Source organism: Lithobates pipiens, unplaced genomic scaffold, assembly GCF_037356315.1.
Source record: "Lithobates pipiens isolate NorthernLeopardFrog02 unplaced genomic scaffold, aLitPip1_a1.2 Scaffold_25, whole genome shotgun sequence".
Lineage (NCBI taxonomy): Eukaryota > Metazoa > Chordata > Amphibia > Anura > Ranidae > Lithobates > Lithobates pipiens.
Genome location: NW_027507787.1, coordinates 13379346 through 13402695, shown reverse-complemented (window position 1 = coordinate 13402695; position 23350 = coordinate 13379346). Strand labels below are relative to the sequence as shown.

The following is a 23350-nucleotide window of genomic DNA, read 5'->3' as shown; positions in this document are numbered from 1 at the left end:
GACATATTCAGTTTCCAGGATTCTACCGTTTTTTGCAGTGGGGAGTGGATCAGAAACTTGCCTTGAGCACCATTTAAGGGGCTAGTATCTGCTTTGGCTGTTCTCCCCCCTTTTTTTTTTTTTTTTTTTTTTTTTTTGGGGATAAGGTGCCTTAGTTTCTTCCAAAGGTTGTTTCGGCTTTTCATCTAAATGAGGACGTTGTGCTTCTGTCCTTATATCCTCGGCCGTCACATCCCAAAGAGGTTGCTTTGCGTTCTCTGGACTTGGTGCGGGCTCTACCGGTGTATCTTTCTGCTACAGCTCCTTTCCGGAGGTTAGACTTGTTTGTATTGGTGGCTGGTCTGAAGAAGGGCCTGGAATTCTCGTTGGCCACTATTTCTTGGTGGTTCAGGCTTATGCCATAAGGGGGCGGGCGCCCCCCCCCTTTCCTGTCACGGCACACTGACCAGGGCAATTGGTGCCTCCTGGGCCTTCCAACATCAAGCGTCAGTTTCCCAGGTGTGTAAGGCAGTGGACCTGGTCGTCCGTTCACACTTTCACTAAATGTTACAAGTAGGGCTGAAACAACTAATCGACAACTAATCAAATATGAAATTAATCGATTACTATTTTCATAATTGATCGGCCACTAACATGGGGTTAAAAAACTAAAAATTAGCCCTAAATATTGACTGTCCCATAGTAAAAAAGAACCCCTTACAGTAGCGATTATTTGCTCTTTTTTGTACTATTTTTTTTTTTTTTTTTTTTTTTTTTTTTTTTTTTAGCCCCTATTATGTTACTAAACATCTCAGGCCTGGGTCACACCTTTTTTGTGCTTTTTGTAGAAACACACACTACAGTTCATTTACATGGTTTCCTATGGGACATGTTCACATCCATGATTTTTTCAGCTGCTGCGTATTTGGAGAAGATGAGGACTTTTTTTTTTTTTTTTTTTTTTTTTTTTTTTACGCGAAACGGTGCTATATTTTTGGTTCAATATACTTCAATGAAGAAGCTGCAGAAAAGCATGTAATAATGCGTTTTTGCAGTGTTTTTTAATCTGCCCAACAAAATATTTGCCAAAAAAAAATGTAAAAATGCAAATCGCAACAGAATTACACTTTTTTTTTTTTTCCCGATTAATCGAAACAATCGGCCAACTAATTATGAAAATAATCGATAGTTGCAACCATAGTTACAAGGATGATGTGAGCGCATCTTTGGATGCATGCTTTGGCTGCAAGGTTTTGCAGGTGGCCGTTTATGGTTGCAGCAACTCTGAGGGGTTCTTTTTTTGTTGTTGGTGGAGTTTATTTTCTTCCCACCCCTCGGGGGGGGGGGGGGGGTGGTTTGTTGACACTGCTTGGGGATGTCCCTAAGGTCAAGATTAAAGGTGTTGTGTCTTTCAATGAATGAAAGAGAAAATAGGATTTTACGGCGAGTACAAAAATCCTTTTCTCTGAAGTTCATTGATGGACACAGCACCCACCCTCCTACTTATGCTTGTACTGCTTTTTGACAAACTGAGCTGCTGGAAGCAGAGTGAGGGGTTATAGCCAGTAGGACTGCCCCTTGGGTGGTACTGTGCAGTTTTGCTGTTTTTAAATGTTCTGCCTAGCCCTCTCCTGAATGTGGCGATATAACCCAAAGGTCAAGATTAAAGGTGTTGTGTCCCTCAGTGAACTCTGCCATGTCGCATTGTAGAGGTCTGGGGCTTGGCGCTCATGCTTAAACAATCTCAAAATTTTTTTTTTTCTAATTTTGTTACATGTATGACCACTTATAGGTCGTAAGGGAGGTGCTTACAATTCAGTAGTGGCTACATATATGGTAAACAAAGGATAGTGTGTGGTGGGGTTTATATATATTTATTTTATTTATTTTTCAAAAAACACAAGCACATAGTCTTTTTGTTATCCCTCTCCCAGGCTGTCAGCAGCAATGGAATTTAAGACACACCTGTGTAGCTCCGATCACATTAAAGCGGAGGTCCACCCTTAAATGGATCTTCCGCTCATTTGAACCTGCCCCCCCCCCCCCCCCCCCCCCCCTCTGGCGCCACAATTGGCACCTTTCAGGGGGAATGGGGGTGCAGATACCTGTACAGTACAGGTATCTGCACCCACTTCCGGCGTTGCTTCTGCAGAAGCTATGCCCCTTTCCGAAGGTCCCCCGCTGCCTGCTGGGAAACACACGGATCCCACAGACAGCGGGACCATCCGTATTGCGCAGTGCTACTCGCGCATGCGCAGTAGGGAACCGGGAAATGAAGCCGCAAGGCTCCACTTCCTGATTCCCATACCCAAGATGGCGGCGGAAGCACCCGTGGGACGATCGAGAGATCGGCTTCGGGTGCCGACATCACGGGCGCGCTGGGCGGGTAAGTGTCATTATTTTAAAAGTCAGCAGCTGCAGTATTTGTAGCTGCTGGCTTTAAAAAAAAAAAAAAAAGCTGACTCCCGCTTTAAATGTATTCTAAAGCTGACTGGGTACACAATATTCATAACTTCAATTCGCATGACCATTGAAAGGTTGTGCTCTAGTTTGCCTGTTCGCCAATGGCTGCTGCTTCTGTCTAGTGAGTAGAGATCCAGCTGGGAGAGCCAATGCTTTTGTGCTGATCAATGGATTAAGATCCGGATCAAGCCCCACTCAGTGTCAATATGTCTAAAGGAGAGAAAATATAAATCTCCCACTAATGCTACACTCAAATGAAACGAATGTTGCAAAACATCTAATACAAAATGGCAAAATAAAGGCTACAAAATAAAGTGATGTGCTTCCTCACAGGTGTTCAAACACCAAGAGTAACATCCTATGAGTGATTAAGCCCTGGTTCACACTGATTGCGGGAATGAAATCATGAAAGTTCAGCTGAACTCGCACAATTTCATTCCCACATGTTGGGGGCGATTTCAGAGACATCTGTACAGGTTTCGCCAAAAATAGTACAGAAATGTTGCACTGATTCAGACAGTGCAATCACTGCAGATTTGGCATGTGATTTGACAAGTCAAATCGCATGCCTAATTGCAGGGGCTAAAACACTGAAATGGTGAGAAACTGGAATTTCAATAAAAACCTAAAGCGGGTGTAGTTAAAGAAGTTCACCTTTCAAAACATGTTATAGCCTGAATGTGTGTAACATGTTACGAACACACTGGCCCTGCACATCCCTACTGTGACAGCTAGCAGGGCTCTTCTCCCTCCCCCACCAGTTGTCACAATATATACCTTTTTTTTTTTTTTTTGCCAATCAGAGCTTCGCCCAGCTGGCCCAGTTGCTGATTGGCAGTGTGCATGGGGAAAACAAGATCCGGCAGCCTTTGCTGCGTTTTGGCTTGTAGTCTTCAACCAACTACAATGGCGCTGTGGAGTGTTCTAGTTCATTCATGCTTGTCAGATTGTATCTGCTTCCCTGTACAGGACATACGAGCAAGCAGATCTGCTGGAGGGACCCCCCCACAAAGTGGACCTTCTTTAAAGTGGTTGTAAACTCTTTTTATTTTTTTTATTTTTTTAACTTTTACCTACAGGAAAGCCTATAATAAGGCTTACATGTAGGTAAAAAAAAATCTCCTAAACCGTATTCCCCTCGGTATGCGCCGCTGACTGCAGCGGCGCATGTGCACAAGGGGATTCTCGGCCTGAAAATCCGGCAGTGGCCAACCGGCCGGAATGAAATCTCCCGCGCGCATGCGCGGGAGTGACAATATCGTGGCTCCGGCCACTCACAGCGCTGGAGCCGCGATACCCGGAAGAAACGCCGAGGGAGCATGTCGGCTCCCTCGGCGTGGATCGGGCCAGATGTCGGGGCCTCGTTCTAAGGTAAGTATTTCATAATGAGCTAGTATGCTGTGCGTACTAGCTCATTATGCCTTTTGCTTTGCAGGTGTTAAAAAAAATAAAAATAGCGGGTTTACTACCGCTTTAAATATAATTCCAAGAAACTCGGAGGGAATCTTCATTTAATCTTATTTGGACTCTCACCCACCAGATTTTTTGCCTAGTTTTATTATAGATTAGGCTGATGGGGTTTGTATCCCCCATTTTTCTGACTAGGGCAATCCACCAACAGTCTCTAAAACCACAGCAATCCTCTAGTCTGTTTCCTTCATAGCTCCACAAAGAGCCCGGATGGTTAGAGACTTGTGTTGTCTAATAAAATCGCCACACTATAGGGCGAGTGCTATTTATTGGTGTAAAATTACAGGCACCAATTCTAATGTGCTTTTAGAGACGCTTCAAACTGGCAACAAACAGGAGCAGACACAAACCACCAGCCATCGTCTGCTCTGTTCCTTCTCGGAGAACCAGGGTGGAAGGAGATCTGTGTGAGCCTTGCCGAGTAGGAATAGAGCAGCTGGTGGTTTATCTGCCCCTGTGTTTTGCCAGTTTGCGCTCTTTTGAAGTCTCTGGAAGCATATTGGAGTTTGAGCTTTAATTTTACTTTATTACGTGAGTATGTTTACAGGTGTATAATAGAATGTGGTGATTGATTGTATTGCACAATGTTCTGTCTGTCTGTCCATCCATGCAGGGTCTTTTTGGAGCTGTGAAGGAAACATACTGTGGATGATTGCTGCAGTTTTGGTGGATTGCATTAATCAGGAGATACAAACCCTGTGAGCCTAATGCCCCATACACATGATCCGAAAATCGGAAAGACAGATCGTCTTTTTTTCGCTTACTGGTTGCAAGTTAAAATTGAATAGGTTACTAAAGTCACAAATTCTCGCACGGCAGAAAAAAAAAACGCAAGTGTTGTAGTATATTTGTATTGTCTTTGGACAACTGTACTGACTAAATGAAAATCGAATGATCTGGTATCCAATCAAATATTGGATGAACTGTTATCAGCTCTGTACTAACCAATTATCGTATAAGCTCATCCGAGGTGATATTTTTCATCCTATTTTCAAATTGTGTGTATAGGGCATAAGGTAGGCACATATTTTTGATGAGTAAAATTTCAAATAATTGGTGATGAGTGAAGTCACCATTAGGGGTGCAACGGATCGTCACCGATCCGTGTTTTCCGAGCGGGGTAACCCGTTCGGATCGGCACACGCTGCGAAATGCGGAGTGCTCCACAGTCACGGCCTTGGGGAAGGCCGCGGCTTTGGCCTAGCCTCAAAGCAGCAGCCATCTTTCTACACCCAGGCCGTTTACAATGTGATCGCTCTGTCAAATGACGGGGTGATCACTTGTAAACAAACCGGTGTCCTGTCATGACGCCGGTTCCTCTCTCCCCTCTCTGTACTGATCTGTACAGTGGAGGGGGAGAGATCGGATGAATGTAGCGCTGTATCTGTAGTGCCCACAGCGCTGCTCTTTGATAGCCTACTCTGCCATGCCCTGCCAATATTACAGTGGGGGAGATTGTGGCTATTACAGTGGGCACTATATGGCGGTGGAATTTTCACAGGTTTTTGCAAATTCAATTATTTGCTGATCCGATCCGTGAGTTTTTTTTTGATCCGTTGCACCCCTAGTCACAATTATCTGAAGATTCCCTGGGTGTTTCTTGGAATCGGATTTAAAGTGATTGTAAGTGATCACCTTGTAAAACAGCCCATTCTTTTTAATAGAAACAAAAAGCAAAACATGAATGTATAGATCTAAAAAAAAAAAAAACCCTCCTAATCCTGTTTAATCACATTTCCTCTGCTTCCGCGGTTCTCAGCTGCGTAGGAGAAGCAACAGACTCTGATCTTCCCAGTGAATGGCTGTGCAGGGGAGGCATGTTGGAACAAGTCTGATCATTGGAGGAGAGTTGGCATAACTAGAGAACTGACCAGGATATGCTCTTCTGCTTAGTGTTTGGGGTTGTGTATTTATTTATTTTTTTAATAGGGAAGCATAGGGATAGGCAGGACACAATGCAGAGAGAACTGACTTTTTTTTTTTTTTTTTTTTTATCACAAATAATGTGGATGGTACTCGTGGTTTAAGGGCTTGTTCATACTTGGCTAAACTTCTGACACTCAACAAACGCACGCAAGCGCGCGTCAGTGAGGAGTCTATTAGCTTTAGACTGGGGTGTTTTACCAGTGTTAAACGCTCCCTGAACACCCTATGCGCAGTTTCATAGCATTTGAGTGTTGAAACTGCTCCATAATGCAAAGTGACAGAAATAAACAATTTTTTACATGCCGAAAACTCCTGCCAGAGCTTTGCGGGGCATTGCCGTAGACTTGAATGGGAGGTGTTGAAAGGCTTCAAATGCCTCTTGACTCAAAAGGAGGGTTTAATTTTGAAGTGAAGCTAACTTGGTGTAAACAGCAGAATGTGCTGTCTATTATATCTTGTTCATCTTTAATACCTCAAGCGCTTTCTCTTAATGCCATTGTGAAATTGGAAGTGATATTATATTTTCAGACTACAACTATACTTGTTAACTGCTTCCCGACCAACCGCTGCAGTTATACTGTGGCAGGTCGGCTTCCCTGCACGAGCAGTCGTAGCTATGCATCGGCTCACAGGGTCGGGATGGCGCTGCACAGCGGGGGTGCTGGTGCTCGTGGCCGACCGTGAGCAGAAGAGACAGAGCAGTGACAAGTGTGTGTAAACACGCACTTCCCTGCTCTGTTCTGACAATAGTGACAGTGTTCCTATTAGCTAGGAACCACAATCCGTCACTTCCTCTAGTCAGTCCCCTTCAGTTAGAATCGCCTCCCAGGGAACACAGTTAACCCCTTCACTGCCAGTGACCTTTTTACCGTAATGAATGCAATTATATAGCACTGATCGCTGTATTTAATGCCAATGGTCCCAAAAAGTGTTTAAAATGGTCCGATGTGTCTGCCATAATGTTGCAGTCATGATAAAATCACAGATCACCGCCATTACTAGTAAAAATAAAAAAAAGCTATAAATCTATCCCCTATTTTGTAGGCGCTATAACTTTTGCGCAAAGCAATCAATATAGGCTTAGTGTGTGTGTGTGTGTGTGTTTGTTTTTTTTTTTCAGTGCCGTTTTGTGAGGCATTTTCCCAGCTGTAAAAAAAAAATTAAAAAACACTCTAACTTTGATAAAAGCTTACAAATTCAGCTATTCTGTTTTTATCACCGTTTTTGAGCCTTAAGCTTTTGTGGGGGGTATCGTTTTGCTAAACGCTACAGCTAAAAAGTTTGAAAACCGATGCAAAACTCCTACAGTTAATGCTACTACGTCTTCTCTGGTTCAGCTCTGCATAGAAATCAAGCAGTTTCCATGTTTATTTTATTTTTTGGGCTAAGATAATTGAAATGACAGAAGTTAGAAGCTGGTTACCATGCACAGCTACACCAGATTTTGCACTCTCCAGTTTTAGTAAATCGTGTACCTTAAAAACCAACTTAATGGCACCCCTGCTGTGCCGTGGTGATGTGACTCCTCTCATTTAAAGCGGTGTTCCAGGCTTTCTTCCCTTTAATAAAAATCAGCAGCTAAAAAGGGTAGCTGCTGACTTCTAATAAACACACTTACCTGTCCCATGGTCCAGCGATGTGGGCTCCTGAAGCCTTGCGCCCCCCTTTCTTACAGCTTGTGGCTTCAGGGCTGTGCACGCATTGCGCATGCATGAATCACGATGCACTTTCAGAGTGGACATGCAATTCCCTAGGGGGAGAGGAGCAGTCTCCTAGGTGGCTGAGAAGTAGGACAAAGTACCTCTGTAAAGTAGGCATGCACACGCGCGCACCTCCCACCCCCCCCCAAAAAAGTGGCATGTAAGGGGGTGAGGCGTGCTTGAAGTGGAAGTTGCACTCTTTGGTGGAACTCTGCTTTAAGGCCCAGAAGGAATACCGGCAGTGCTTGAAACCCATGGGATTGCTACTAACAGTGTAGCACTGGAGGGGACATTGACAAATAATCATGCCACCATGTGTTGGTATGGGGAGCATACTAGTACATTATGCCATATACCGGCAGGGGGCATAGGTAATGTTTTTACTCTGGCTTTAAAAAACATTTGACTGTCGGCAGCACACCAAGGACCATTGAAATAAAGTCCAGTTTATTTGTTCACCTCATTTTTAAGTGCAATGCTTCAGGGACCTGCAGGACCCCATTTGTCATAGACCTTAACCTCCCTGGCGGTATTCCCGAGCCAGACTCGGGATCGCATCGTTGAATCCATGGAGGGGGTTACTTACCTTGTCCCCTGAATCCAGCAATGTCTCCCCGCTGTGATCAGCAAGCCGCCGCTCGATCTGTCACAGTGCCGAGCTCCATTCCCTGCGAGCGTTGTGGCGCATGGGGACTGAGTTCGGCGCCAAATTCAAAAAGTAAAAAACACAGTATACTGTAATCTAATCTTAAAGATCACAGTACTGTATCAAATAATTACACATCTCCACTGTCCCTAGTGGTTTGTCCAGTGTCCTGCATGCAGTTTTATATTATAAATACTATTCTTTATGCCAGGAAACTGTAGATTGTCCATAGCAACCAAAAAATGTCCGTATACATCAAAAGTGGTTATAGACCAGCTAGAAAACAGCGATAATAAATTGGAGTCGCTTGCAGAATTGAGCGATAGTAATTTGTGGGGAAATTCATCATTAAACACTAAAGGTAATGACGGCGACAATTCTGCAACTCAGCACATTTCAGTGTTTTTGATTACATAATAAAAAATTATGTTTCACATTTTATCATACCCGGGATGTCTGTTAGACTCTTGTTTGGACGGATTTAAGTGAATTATTTCTAAGAATTACAGGCCTACAATATAAAAAGCCAAATTTCCATGCAAAATAATGGTACTGATTTCAGCACCTAAAATCTGCAATAATCATACCACCAGGGAGGTGTGCGGCCACAAAACATTGCACACTGACCGATTTACTGACTAAAACTCCTGGATTTTATTTCAATCATCCTTGATGTACTGCCAACATATACATACTTTGGCATATGGTCTCCAGCCAGAAGTTACTGCAGTACCTGCTTGACTTTTTATGAGCGTCTGCAATGGGAATATTATACATGTTATACTAAAAGTCAATTAGCGCAACCACGATATACACACATCCTGTGCTCAAATGTATGAAATAAAAATATATATTAAAGCTGACTAAGTGAAATCACAACACTTATCAATACCGTAAAATGGAAAATGTGCAGCACAACTAAAGTCTCTTGTGCTGCATATCAACACCAAAATATCAAATTGCTATACATATCTAATGCAATTATAATGTGCAACAAATATGGTATGCAGTCACCACTGATGCGGTGATCCAAATAGAAGTGTTCCACCATACAAACTGGCCGCTCACCTTAACCACTTAAGGACCGCTTCCTGCACATTTACAGCAGTAGAATGGCATGGCTGGGAACAAGCATGTACAGGTACGTTGCTCTTTAAGTGCCCAGCCATGGGTTGCTCGCGACCCGGTCCTGAGCTCCGTGGCCACGGGCCCCGTGGATCCGATCGCCACTGGTGTCCCATAAGGTCACAGAGCTGAAAAATGAGGAGAGGTATGTGTGTGTAAAAAAAAAAAAAAAAAAAAAAAAACGCCACGTGCTTTCTAGTGTGGCTGTCACCGATCGTCTGTTCCCTGTTACAGGGAAAGACTCGGTGATGTCACATGCCAAGCCATGCCCCCTACAGTAAAACACGCGTCACACATAACCCCTCCCTGCCCCCTAGTGGTTAACTCCTTCACTGCCAGTGTCATTTACACAGGAATTGGTGCATTTAAATAGCACTGATTGCTGTATAAGTGACAATGGTCCCAAAAATGTCCAATGTGTCCGCCATAATGGTACTAGTAATAAAGTAAACATGCTATAAAACTATCCCCCTATTTGTACGCTATAAAATTTGCGCAAACCAGTCAATCGCTAATTACAATATTTTTTGGGGGGGGGGGGGGGGGAAAGTTTAATATGTATCGGCCTAAACTGAGAGTGTTTGTGTGTGTTTTTGTTTTTTTTTTTTTTTTTTTTTGGGGGGGGGGGGGGGATATTAAAGCGGAGGTCCACCCTAAAACGGATTCCTCCGGCGCCACAATTGGCACCTTTCAGGGGGGAGGGGGGTGCAGTTACCTGGATAATCCAGGTAACTGCACCCACTTCCGGGCTAGCTCTCTGCGGAAAGGGGCGTACATTACGCCCCTTTCCGCAAGTGCCCGCCCCCTTCCGCAAGTGCCCCGCTGCCTGCTGGGAAACACACAGATCCCAGAGGCAGCGGGGACCGTCCTCATTGCGCAGCGCGGCTCGCGCATGCGCAGTAGGGAACCAGGAAATGAAGCCAAAAGGCTCCATTTCCTGATTCCCATACCCAAGATGGCGGCGGCAGCACTCGAGTGTCGATCTAGAGATTGGCTTCGGGTGCCGACATCGCGGGCGCGCTGGACAGGTAAGTGTCACTATTTTAAAAGTCAGCAGCTGCAGTATTTGCAGCTGATGACTTTAAAAAAAAAAAAAAGCGCGGAGTCCCGGTGGACTCCCGCTTTAATATAAAAATAATAAATTGTATGTATGTATTCTTATTGTGCAAAAAATTAAACCGCAGAGGTGATCAAATGCCACCAAAAGAGAGCTCTATTTTGTGGGGGTGGGAAAAAGGATGCCAATCTTGTTTGGATGTCACATCGCACGACCGTGCAATTGTCAGTTAAAGCAACGCCATGGCGAATTGCAAAAAAGGCCTTGTCCTTTGGCTGCAAATTGGTCCAGGGCTTAAGTGGTTAAAGCTATGACTTCTGCATTACCAGAAGGTCAGAGTAATCGGTGTTCCCCCCCCCCCCCCCTCATAAATAATAGCTGGTCTCTGACAGACTCTAGGCAAATCCTTGCTCCTCCTCTTTTCCGATGGGAAGGTTAAACAAGTCCTCAGGAACACCCGATTGTACAGTATCTGGAAAGAAAAGGGGAAACGCACAAGATCTAATGCTCTCAGTTCAAAAAGTTTAATAACCAAATATTTTTCAAATGGCGCTGCTTGCAGTGCTGGCTCAAATGCTCTTTCAAACCCCCTATGCCAGTGATGGCAAACCTTGGCACCCCAGATGTTTTGGAACTACATTTCCCATGATGCTCTGGCACTCTGCAGTGTAGTGGAGCGTCATGGGAAATGTAGTTCCAAGACATCTGGGATGCCAAGGTTCGCCATCACTGCCCTATGCCAACTCTTGGCTCAATAGCAAGATGGCCGTGGGATGCCACAACACCAAAGGCTCGGTCCCTGTAGGGCAGTCACATGACATTAAGATTTCTGAAAAGAGATTTAATTTTTATTTACGTATACAATTATGGGGCAAAACGCTTTACAACAATGTCCTTTAGGTAGTGTACATAGATGCTAAAACCTTTTTTTTATTCTTTCTTTCAGGAATATTTGCAGAGATCAACAGACATGGATGAGTACGCAAAAATAGAAAAAATTGGAGAGGGTATTATTATTTTTTTTATTTTTATTCCCCCCCCCCCCCCCGCTATAATGAATCTTTACTTTTTAAAGTAGAAAAGGATTGAACAGTAAAATACAAAGGGTGAATGAGTGTTTGATCACAGGGCAGCTGTTTGAGCAGTTGAGTTGTATAGGATATACATTGGTGTGATGCTGAAGCTGTCCCTCAGCCCCAAGATCAAAAACGGAGTGGTCACGCAGTTCTCAGTTTGTGTGTTCTGCTTTTGGTGGGGGGGGGGGGGGTCCACCTGGCCCTCAGCTACACTCAGATGTGCAGCCAGCTATCGGGCACCCAAGTAAATTCTGTAGTTTTGTCAGGATCCATCCACAGCCTAGAATGGCTCTGCTTCAGCATCTTATAGCCAGCTCTCGGGAGACTGAAGCAAGGGTACTCCTATGACTCACAAGAGCAGTATAGCCAAAAGCTACAGCATGTTGGCGGGAATGCTGTTTGCACTGCAATTGCAAAACGTGTGTGTACACATATGGGTCCACACACTGAATATTTGTATCTTCAACAGATTGCAGTGTATCTGAGCCATGAAGGTTGTCTGCTACTTTTACACTTGTAAATTCTGAATCTCAAACTGATGCCATCAACACTAGCCCAATGCCCTGTAAACATGGGCCATAACAGTTGGTGCCCTGTCAACTGCCTTACCTTGGACAACCTTCAGTATGCCGTTTTCAGTCTACAGAATATTGTTTGAATCCTGAGATGCTGAACTTGCATTGGTTATTTCTCAAGTTAACATTTAGTTGCCATCGTAAACAATTTGGTATTGTAGATGTTAGCAGAGCATCTGCATTGTTTTAAAAAAAATGTCTTTCATAAATCTGTTTTCTAGGTACTTATGGGGTTGTATATAAAGGGCGTCACAAAGCAACTGGTCAGATTGTTGCAATGAAGAAAATCCGTTTAGAAAATGAAGAGGAAGGAGTTCCAAGCACAGCTATCCGAGAAATCTCTCTACTTAAGGAACTTCAACACCCCAATATTGTGTGGTAAGTGACACCTTCCAATTACAGCTAAAATTGTATTGCAATAAGGTAACGCACTTCAGCCCGGAAGAATTTACCCTCTTCCTGACCAGAGCACTTTTTGCTATTCGGCACTGCGTCACTTTAACTGACATTTGCGCAGTCATTGACACCCCCCTTCCCACAAATAAAGCTTTCTTTTGGTGGTATTTGATCACCTCTGCGGTTTTTCTTTCTCTTATATCCACCGACCGACTCAGCTCCTCTCTGTAACAAATGGGTTGTTGGCCTTATCACTAGAATACTAGGCACAGTTGTAATACAACACTCAGTCTTAGTTCCTACCAGGGGGGTGGTCCCTTGTTAACAACCCTCCCATCTGCAGACAGACCTCAGTTTTATTTTGCCTAGTGTAGAAGGACTCTGGGTGACAGGCTGGATAACCTTATCCTTGTAGTCTCCCCAGTCCGACCATCGAGCGCATGCAGGTCGCAGCTACGGCTTGGCAGGCCACGATGAAATCTCAGCTCCAGAGGGGGTCGGTGAGCTTTTATGCTCTGGGGCATACATATGACAGGGCTACAGATGTCTGCGTCACAGTATGCCGAGGCCAGCAGCTACCCTGTACCGATCAGTGAGTGGTTCTGCAATGGAATGTCTCCCAGCTCTTCAGGACTGGTAAGTACAGCTCTCCCTTCCTCGGCGGGCCTGAGCGGCTGGGCATTCCCTGGGAAGGTCGATTTGGGGGTCCCTATCTTCCCTCCCCCTCCCTGGGGGGATGCTCATGTGGCTGCTGAGCAGTGTATGTGTGCATATACAGGGGATCTCTGTGGGCTCTCACCGGGGGGCGGGCTGGCTAGAGGGGTCCAGTGTGTTAAGCTCCCAGAAGGTGCCTGTGAGGGTCTGTTGTGGTCTGGTGCGGCGTTATCTTTCTTTCTGTACCTCATGGAGCTGCTGGCGGCCATTTTAGGTGTGGGCAGCATGCCTTCCTGGACTTCAGCGGCCATTTTCCAAGTGATCTCCTATTTCTGGAAGCCTGAACACGTTTGTTCTGTGTTCTCTAGCAGCAGCATGGCTCATGTGCTCTCACAGCCGTTTTCCCTGTGTTTCCTGTCTGTGTACTGGACGCTGGTGACTCCGTGGGAATCAGTACCAGCTAATTGTATTGATTGCTTTGCTCAAGTTATAGCGTCTAAAAACTGAGATATACTCATAGTGAGATTGCGATGTTGCAGTGGGCAAATCGGACAATGAGACATTTTTGGGAACCAGTGACACTAATACAGTGATGGGTGCTAAAAATATTCACTGTCATTGTACTAATGACACTGGCTGGGAAGAAGTTAAACATCAAGAGTGATCAAAGGGTTAAATGTTTGTCTAGCCAGTGTTTGTGTAATGTGTAGGAGGTACTTTTTTCTAAGGGAAGACACAGCACGCCACACTTTTAGCCTAGTGGCTAGAGAATGTATTTTGTAGCCAGAATGAAGTTAAGGACATATGCCATGAACACATGTAAATTTATGCACCAGAGCAAGCATTTATTGTGCTGGATTTTTCTGCCAGCTCCTGGCAGAAAAAGCATAAGTAAGTGGGATGTAGCCTTAGACGGCCTTTACTACTGTCGGCACACTAAATTTTTAGTATGAAACATGCATTATAATAAACCTTCCCTAAACGTTTGAAAAAGCTCATGCATGCTCATCCTTCCTGCCAGTTGTGTGACTAAATGCTGATCTGATGCTGAGGAATCTTCTGTTGCAGGCTAAAGGAAAACTGACTTCCAAGAGTTGATCTTCTGGGTCCATAGCATCTGATTTCTCCTTCTGACCTTCCTCCACCCATTACTGAACATAATGGGGCCATATTGGATCAAGAGACCATTGAGGGGGACCCAGGAAATGCACTCTTGGAAGTGACTGTTTTCCCTTTGTACTGTGGCTGAGGATTGCTTAGCATTGGTGCAGATTGCAAAAAGGTGGATACTGTCTTTAATAGAAAGATGCATTGATTTAGGGACTCTTCTATAGCAACAGCGTTGCTTACAGATATTTAAATTCTTATGAAATGTGATTTGTTCAAGTCTTTGTAGTTTGATCTGAAAGGTGAAATATAAATACTCTGTGATTGGTTGCAAGGAAAACTTGCTGAAGTTTCACAGGATTCCTTTTACTGACCAGAACATGATGCTAACTAAAATTGGCACGACAGCCAGACTACTACAATTTAAAAAAGTTTGTTAATGTAACCTTAAAATGGTAAACCTTCAGACTTTTTTAAGCACTTTCAGTAGCGGACGATCACCAGCCAAGCCTGCCCCCCCCCCCCCCCCTATGCACTGTCCAAACTGATGCCATGATTGGTGCCCCAGGTTTTGTTTCAGGGTGGCTCCTTTCTTGCAGGGCCCTTGCATGCAGTGCTAGAACTAGAGGTGCATCTCCCAAGTTGTGTTGTGGGGGAGCGTGCGGAAGTACATGCAGTGGCTGGAGGTCAGCAACATGGAGCAACTTTTTTAACAAACTTTATTTTGGATTATGTGGTACTTGAGATAAATATTTTAGTATACAAGTGTTTGTAGATGGCATTACAGATGTACATCCTTTTTTTTATAGATTAACTAACTAAGGTGTGATTTGTGTGGGTTTTTTCCCCAGCCTTCTAGATGTTTTAATGCAGGATTCCAGACTATATCTTATCTTTGAGTTTCTTTCCATGGATTTAAAAAAGTATTTGGACTCCATCCCTAGCGGTCAGTACTTGGATGCTATGCTTGTTAAGGTATGTATCGGCTTAAACTATATTCTGTGCTAAATTTTAGGAAGATGCCTCCTGTTTTCATGCTATGTTTCTTCTACAGAGTTACTTGTATCAGATTCTACAGGGCATTATATTTTGTCATGCCAGAAGAGTTTTGCACAGGGACCTAAAGCCTCAGAATCTTTTAATAGACAGCAAAGGTGTCATAAAACTGGCTGACTTCGGACTGGCCCGAGCGTTTGGAATCCCAGTCAGAGTTTACACACATGAGGTATGTCAAACCTAATACACATTTTTGCAATGCTTGGTGTGCAAAGTGGTGGGTCTCATGAAACCTAAAGACCTACTAGCCCAGCTTCACCTTCTTTTAACTAAATACTGCTCTGGGTGCAACGCTCACCACTATCCCCAGCAGTCTCTACTCCCAGTCCTGGCAGCCACTTATTTTCTGATTTGCATGACTCAGTGTCCAACTCACACTTGAGCCTTTGTAGATGTGGATCCGACCCATGGTTGTTGCATCCTCGTACTAACCAGGAATTAAGGCGCTGCTGGACAGTGCAGCACTTGCCTATCCAGCCTGAAGACTGCAGAAAAATGAATGTAGCTCTGTAATCGTTAACATTAAAAGTATATCCAAACCTTATTGGGCCATACTTCTCTTCTAGGTCAGAAGTGCACTTGTTTCTGCTCTTCTATGACCCAGACTCAACAGCATCAGCTTCCTGTTGGCTAATGTCAGAGCCGGTTCAAACTCTAAGGATCCTGACTTTAACGTTGGCATCCTCTGATACCTGACTGGCAGCTGGCTCAGCCTCTCGGCGATTATCAAAGCCCGAACCAGCCACTCCTGGCCCTCCACAGACCAGCGCTACAGTAAACGCGAAGAGCAGAGCTTAGTTACCCTCTCTCCAAAGCAGCCTGGTAACTGATCAGTGGTTCTGTGATCACTCAGTTCTGTCTTTAAACTGGCAGAGAATAGTGTGGTATACCAAAACCATGTAGTGCAAGGGCCTGCCTGATTGCATACAAATTGAAACGCCTAAGGTTTGACCTCATTATGTGGTTTTGGTAAATCTGAAGGAAAAACTGATAGTGTGTATGGGGCAGTACAACATGCACATCAGGCATATGAAATGTTAGGGTAACCTACTCTAGTATGCTAGCTGAAAGTATTAAGGCCCATCAAAAACTAAACTCCCAAAACTAGGTAGTTAGTTTTGTGTTGGCAAAGGTCATCTAACAAGTGTTGCATTTTCAATTTGGTCAAGCTTGACCCTTAAATAGCCTTTTGGGGATGTAGGCTGCTGCAGGTTTAAAAACCAGCATTTACCTGCAGCAGTTCCTAAAACCTTCCTGTCACAGATGAGACTTCAAGTGATTGTAAAGGATTGTTGTGTGTGTTTTTTTTTTTTTTTTTTTTTTTTTTTTTTTAAAAGCCATACTTTCCGCCACTGTGCAGCTTGTTTTGCAGAGTGACCCGAACATCCTCTTCTTGGGTCCCCCAGCAAGCTCCTCCCGAGGGGGTTACCTTGCACTCCCGAGTCCAGCATTTGCGTCCAGACACTAATGCCGGACTCGGTCCCAGTGCCTGCGTCATTGGCTTTGATAGCCATTGGCTTTCGTTGCTGTCAATCTATCTAATCAAGAGTTGGGACAGCGCGTCCCTGATGAAGGGGCTCAGGTAAGTAAAGCTGGGGATGCATTAAGTTGAAAACTCAAGGGTTTACAACCCCTTTAAACAATCATAATAAAAAAAAATTCATTGGCACTTCTGATGGTGATAAAGCTTTCTTACACCTTCTGATCTCCATACACTGACTCTACTGGCAAATGTGGCTGTCCATTATGGAAGAACGACTTTATGGCAAACTATTGCCTGGAAGTGTCAAGCTTTACCTGTCAGAACCTGGAGTTTTAAAAGTTGCAGCATGTATTTGCACAATCTGCAGCAGTTTCCACACATGGTATGAAGTCGTACTACTGCTAAAATTTTAGATGGGAAGCTTCTGTCCCAAAAAAAGCCTTCTATCCACATTTAGAAATTTCTATTAACCATGTGTTTGGTTTGATCTAAGATATTTCTAGGAAGAAATGTGTTGTACAGTAATTTATCATAATTGGACTGTAATGCATCCTATTGCTCTGTTACTGTAGGTGGTGACCTTGTGGTACAGGGCACCAGAGGTCCTTTTGGGCTCTGTGAGATATTCTACACCAGTTGATGTGTGGAGCATAGGTACAATATTCGCAGAAATTGCATCAAAGAAACCGCTCTTCCATGGCGATTCTGAGATAGACCAGCTTTTCCGAATATTCAGGTATGTGTGTAAATCTGCCTGGAAACAATTTGTCCATTAAAAGTGCAGGAGATTTGTTGGCTGCATTGTGTATTACAACAGTGGGATAACTAGCATGGAGAGTTTGGTAACATTTAGATCATAACAGCAATAAAGGTCATTCATATGAATGGTTATTTACATTTGCAGTCAGATTTTGGGAACTTGAAAGTACAGCCAAAGCTCATTTGGCTCACAGGAGTGCTGATCGTTCTGCACTCCTGTGCCACATTTTCAGCAGACGGCAGGCTAAAGTCACAGAGCAAGTCCAGGCTTGGGAAAGATCGCAGTCATGTGGTCAGGGTCTGGACCAACACCTGGCTCAGTCTCTCAGCAAGCCACAGTAAAGAAAATTGATGTAACCTGTGAGCTTCCTAGGGAGTACAAAGCTTTGTTTTTTTTTTTTTTGTGTCAAGTATAATGGAAGTAGTTGCAACGCACACGTGGCAGAACCACTCAAATCTCAAAACGAAAAGGGACTTGACATTGTGACAGGAAAATTTTGTTGTATTTCACATAAGGAAGCTCCTACACCTAAAGTTAAAATATTGACTATTGGGTGTTCTAACTCAACCATGAGCTATACATCTTGGGGAAAATGTACCTGCTGTTGTAGAACTGTTGGCTTTAAAGCATAAATGCATACATTTGGACTTTTCCACAGAGCTTTGGGAACACCCAACAATGAAGTCTGGCCGGATGTGGAATCACTACAAGATTACAAGAATACATTTCCAAAATGGAAAGGTGGCAGCTTGGCTGCTAATGTGAAAAACATTGATAAAGATGGCCTGGACTTGCTTGCTGTAAGTAATATTCTTATGTGCAGGAGCATGTAATGTCTTGAAAACAATGCAGTCTGCCCAGATAGCAGTTTTAAGCCAGTGTTTCCCTGGAATAAAGGTATACATTGGCAACTTTTCAATATGTGGCAGAACATGCATGCCTGTTAGTGAAAATCCAGTTTTTGGAAATCTCAGGTTCTTGGCATCAGGAGTGTCAAAGATTAAATTTTTCTATCAACTTTGCATTTTGTTTTTAAAGTTCTTCATCCCTATGTAATGTTGGCAACAATCTTCATGAAGAGTTGCATGTGTAGTATTTCAGGTAATTCTACCCTCCAGAACCTTTTTGTATACAGTGAGGATTTGTCATTCGAGTTGCCACTGTTCTCTTACAAAATATGGCCCTAAGTGACTATTTCATTATGGCTGAGGCTACACAAACTTGGAAGTTGTACATTTTGGGTGTATCCTATAAAGGTTAACTATTTTTGAGAGAATCAGTCTCCTCCTGACAAATGATTTTATTTTTCAATTTTTGTCTTTAGCCCACTCCCATTAACCACCAAGCCTATGGCATTGTTTACTCCCCGTGGTTACAGTCCACACCCCTAAAGTTTGAAGGCCAGTAAAACTGGCCCTTTGTTTTGCATTCAGGTAAAAAAAAAAAAAACTTTCCCTTTTTAGCCCTTGAGTCCCATGTCAATCCAACACTGTGCTTGCTCTCAAGATTGTCGCTCTTTCTCTCCACACTGGCCCGGACACAGCAGCAAGAGTCATTGGCTCTTAAAGAGTGGCTTGCTATGGGGGCACACTCAGCAGGAGGAAGATCTGGGATCACCAGCGGGGACCTGAGACGAGGGGGTTTGGGGTTTCTCTGTGCAAAACCACTGCACAGAGCAGGTAAGTATGACTTTAAAATAAACACTTCTCTCGACAAGCACTTTAATATATTTGTCATCAAGCATGGTCAGTAACTAGGCAAGCACAAAATGGGTTGGCAGTGGTAATGCCACAATTTAGCATGCAAAATGATTTACAGTAGAGGCTATAAAATAAGTTTAATCAACAGCTGGGGTGGGCCGCCTCTCAGTTGTGGGTACGTGACGGGTAGACTGACCTTCCTTGACTTTAACTATGCTTCCGTTTGTAAATGAGCGGGAAACTGCTTGGCACAACCCCTTCCCATTCAGTTACTGTGCAGTTGAGGCTGCAGAGAAGGGGTCTGTTCACTCTGTCCTGGGTCCTTTTCTCTCTCATTAGTGAGACATCAGGGGTCTGTTTAGACCAATGTTTCTCAACTCCAGTCCTCAAGTACCCCAAATGGGTCATGTTTGCGGGCTTTCCATTTTGCACAGGTGATTTGATCAGTTTCGCTGCCTTGGTAATTACCAGTTTTCATTTGAGGGAAATCCCTGAAACCATGTTGGGGTTCCTTGAGGACTGAAGTTGAGAAACATTGGTTTAGACCCCTGATATTTTACCAAAGTGGCCCAACAGGGCTCCCAAAATATTAAATATTTTAGAATATGTTAAACTGCAGACACCATCTTCTGCCCTAAGCTACATATGTAACCCCCCTTACTATTTGGGCCTTTCTGGCTAATTTCTTAGAGGTGCTGAACCACCATGATATTTTGGTTATTTGGTTTGGTATAATGTGGTATAGATGCAGTGTGGCATGAGATGGACACTGCACTTCCGGCCAGCTCGTGTGAAATGAAGAAAAGGAATGGTCTGGGCCTATGCTCTGCAAACCATGCCCCCTGATGAATTTTGCTCCACCTACTGGGGCTTAATAAATGTAAAAGGAGGAATCTTGCATGTCGCTTCTATGTAGGTGCAGTCTAGGTTTTTCAGTAGAGGGTGAGTGGACACTCCAGTCTCGCAACTACATTGGTGATGTGGGTGCTCTTGGTGCCAAGAAGAAAATATCTCTATCTCCTATCTCCCTCCTATAGTTTTCACATTACAATTCAGGAAGGCTACAGAACAATTGGTATCAGTAGAGGGAGAGAAGAACAAAAGGCAAAGTCTCCTCCATATTGCTGTAGCTCAGCACCTGGCTACAAGTAACTGAATTCTTAAATTAAAGGAATTGTAAAGGCAGAAGGTTTTTGCTTTTAATGCATTAAGTTCATAAGCCTTCTGTGTGCTGCAGCCCTCCTAAAACTTGCCTGAGGTCCTTCTCTGTCCAGTGATGTCCACGAGTGTCTCGGCCATCAGACTCTGCCTCTTGATTTGGCTAAGATACGGCAGCACTGCCGTTGGCTGCAGTCAGGTCAGCTAGCCAATTGGGGGTGGAGAGGGCAGGACTGGGTTGGGGCTCCATGTCTGAATGGACACGGGCAGCTGTGACTCTGTTTGGGTGCCCCCATAGCAAGCTGCTTGCTGTGGTGGCACTGAACAGGAGGGAGGGGTTGGGATCGCAGAAGAGGAGGATCTGGGCTGCTCTGTGCAAAGCCACTGCAACAGAGCAGGTAAGTATAACATAAGATCTAAGTGTGCATGCAAGAACAGACTTTCCATCACTGATGCCCTTTATTGCCCCTGAAGATCATTTGCATGGCTTTTTCTTGATGCCCAAAAGATTATTGTGGAAAAGGGATTTTATTTTGAGACCTTCAAAGCCACCTATACCATTCAAATAAACATGTCAATTCATAGTTGGAAGTGCCCCTGCCAGCAAGTCAACTTGTCTTATAACAATGCAATGGTGATCAGTTGTTGGTGTGACAGGCTTATAGTTTACTCAACAGTTTGGGTTGCCTGGTGGCTGTAGTTGTCCTGGATCACCTTTTTAATGTTGTTGGATGCTTGCGGTGTTTTTTTTTTTTTTTTAAATACTAGAGAAGTCCTCCTTCCTCTATTCTGTTACACAAATGGTAGGCAACTAACAAATGGAACTTGTGACTGGCAAGTGAACTGAGACTTCATCGCTGGAGTCCTTGGAGGGGACAAAAAAAACAAATGGATACCTTCTGTCGGTTATTGTTTTGATGGCTTCCTCTTCTTGTGCTTTTACCTCTTTTGTATGTTTAAGATGTGGAGGTTTTTCTTCTTGTGGGTGGTGTTTTTTGTTACGCACCACTTTTAGTCAATTTTTTTATTTTTTTGACAGAAAATGCTCATCTATGACCCAGCAAAAAGAATTTCTGCCAGAAAAGCCTTACTTCATCCGTATTTTGATGACTTGGATAAATCGAGCCTTCCTGCCAACCAGACAAGGAATTGACCTTCTGATACCCATTCAGGACTCTGAAATGTTATCACCACTGCTGGGTTTTTTTTTTTTTTTTGTTTCGTTTTTTACAGTGTATTTGTCTGTCTTTTTTGTGTTGTCCCTCTGCAGCTGCAAACTTTGTGGTTGTACACAGTACTTACATGCAATGTCTTTAACACTTGTAAATATTGACCCAAGAGCTGTGTACAGATGAGAAAAATCAAAGATGATTTAATAAAGCTCTATATTCACAAATATACAGACGTGCAGTTTTTTTTTTTTTTTTGTTTTTTTTTTTCTCTTCAGCTTGCATCCTCTTGATGGATGATGAATTTTAGAATTCTTTATTTAAAAAAAAAAAAAGCTCTAAATGTCAATAGTTGTACATGTGTTTTCACAAGTAATTTTCTTTTGGTGGTATATGATCACTGCTTTGGGTTTTTTTTATTTTTTTTTTTTTTTTTTTTTTTTGTCTGCTGTAAAACCTATACAATAAACACATTTCATCATAAATTTAAACCAAAATGTATTCTGCTACTAGTCTTTGTGCACATGCCTGGAAACAGGCAGCAACATACCAGCACGTTGTCCATACAGGCCACTCTCCCACAGTACATCGCAGGTGGGCAGTTTGCAAGTAAAAATAATTGTGGGGGTGTTTGTTTCTGCTCATGTGATTTATGACATCTTTGCCATTCTGAAGTGTCCCTCCAATCGCTTTGCATAATTTATATATGCTGTGATTCTGTGCTTGCCAAATATGCTGCAGAAATCTCCCCCCCACTAAGTCTGGCTGTAACCATATTAACTAGGCAGCAGAAGCTGCTGCATCTTCACCTCCTGAATTTACACATGGGCACATCTGCAGCTCTTTGGCCCTCTTATAACTCATACAAACCACCCCCACCCTTCCTGGCAAACTGAGTGCATGATGCCATAAGCCTAGGCTTTTTACCAAATGGGAAGTGGGCTGTGTGAGGCAGAAAAGTTTTACTATCCAAAGTTAAAACAAGTGCAGATGATATAATGGATAGAAAGATGAGAAAAATGACTGAAGGTCTGCTTTTAGAGTGATCTTAAACCTAAAAACATAAATTTTTGTATATTGCAGCCTACAAATTTCAAGATGTGGCTACAATCCGTTTTTATTCATTTCCCCCCCCCCCCCCATTATTGTCCCCTTTTGATCTTGCTGGTAAATCTGTTCCACCAGGCTTGGCTGTCCAGAAAAAGTGTCAGGTTTTGAGACAAACAATTCATCCCTGTCTAAACTGGCATTCTAGTTGCAATTTACACTTGACCACTCGAAGCTTAGGCTGGATATATATCTATATATATCTCTCTCTCGATACCATGAGGTCAAACCTTCAACATTTTCAATTGTTTTAGTGTATGGCTGACTTTAGTTTTAATTCACTGGTCTATAAATTCCATTGACTGGAGCCAGCAGGCAGAAATGCCATACCACTGGATTCTGTTAAGGAAGGGGTGCTTTATGTTCCTGGTGACTCCTTTTTTAAATATGGATCTAACTGGAAATCTGGTAATATGTATTTGACCTTTTTAATTCTAAAGCTATGCAGACACTTCAGCTTTCTCTGTTAAAACATTGAAAGTGTCTCAGGTATATGACCACTCTGATCTACTTTCTCCTAGGTCCCTTTCACACTAGCAGACCAATTGAGTCCACCTGTCAGTTTTTCAGATGGGCCCACCAACATCTCACCCGATCTGCTAAAAATAGATGTCTGGGGATCTGTTCCCCCACCCCACCCCCCCCCCCCCCATCCATCTGGAACATCAGATTGAATGGCAGTCAGGTGTAGACACAGGTGGTCCATTTTACCTCCAACTGCCCATAGAGGAGAGTGGGATGTG

General features: G+C 43.5%; 1 protein-coding gene across 2 annotated transcripts in view; it reads left to right on the top strand.

Annotated features, from left to right (window-relative positions):
* CDK1 (cyclin dependent kinase 1) overlaps window positions 1-21729 on the top strand; it is a 37300-nt gene extending 15571 nt beyond the window's left edge. For both annotated transcript variants that reach the window (XM_077454068.1, XM_077454069.1), the window contains exons 2-8: window positions 11313-11373; window positions 12239-12395; window positions 15026-15149; window positions 15229-15399; window positions 17286-17449; window positions 18132-18273; window positions 21371-21729. In XM_077454068.1, coding sequence (XP_077310194.1) covers window positions 11337-11373; window positions 12239-12395; window positions 15026-15149; window positions 15229-15399; window positions 17286-17449; window positions 18132-18273; window positions 21371-21484 — 909 coding nt within the window. In that variant the 5' untranslated portion in view covers window positions 11313-11336 and the 3' untranslated portion in view covers window positions 21485-21729. The remainder of the gene's footprint in view (window positions 1-11312; window positions 11374-12238; window positions 12396-15025; window positions 15150-15228; window positions 15400-17285; window positions 17450-18131; window positions 18274-21370) is intronic.
* Window positions 21730-23350: the final 1621 nt, after the last annotated feature.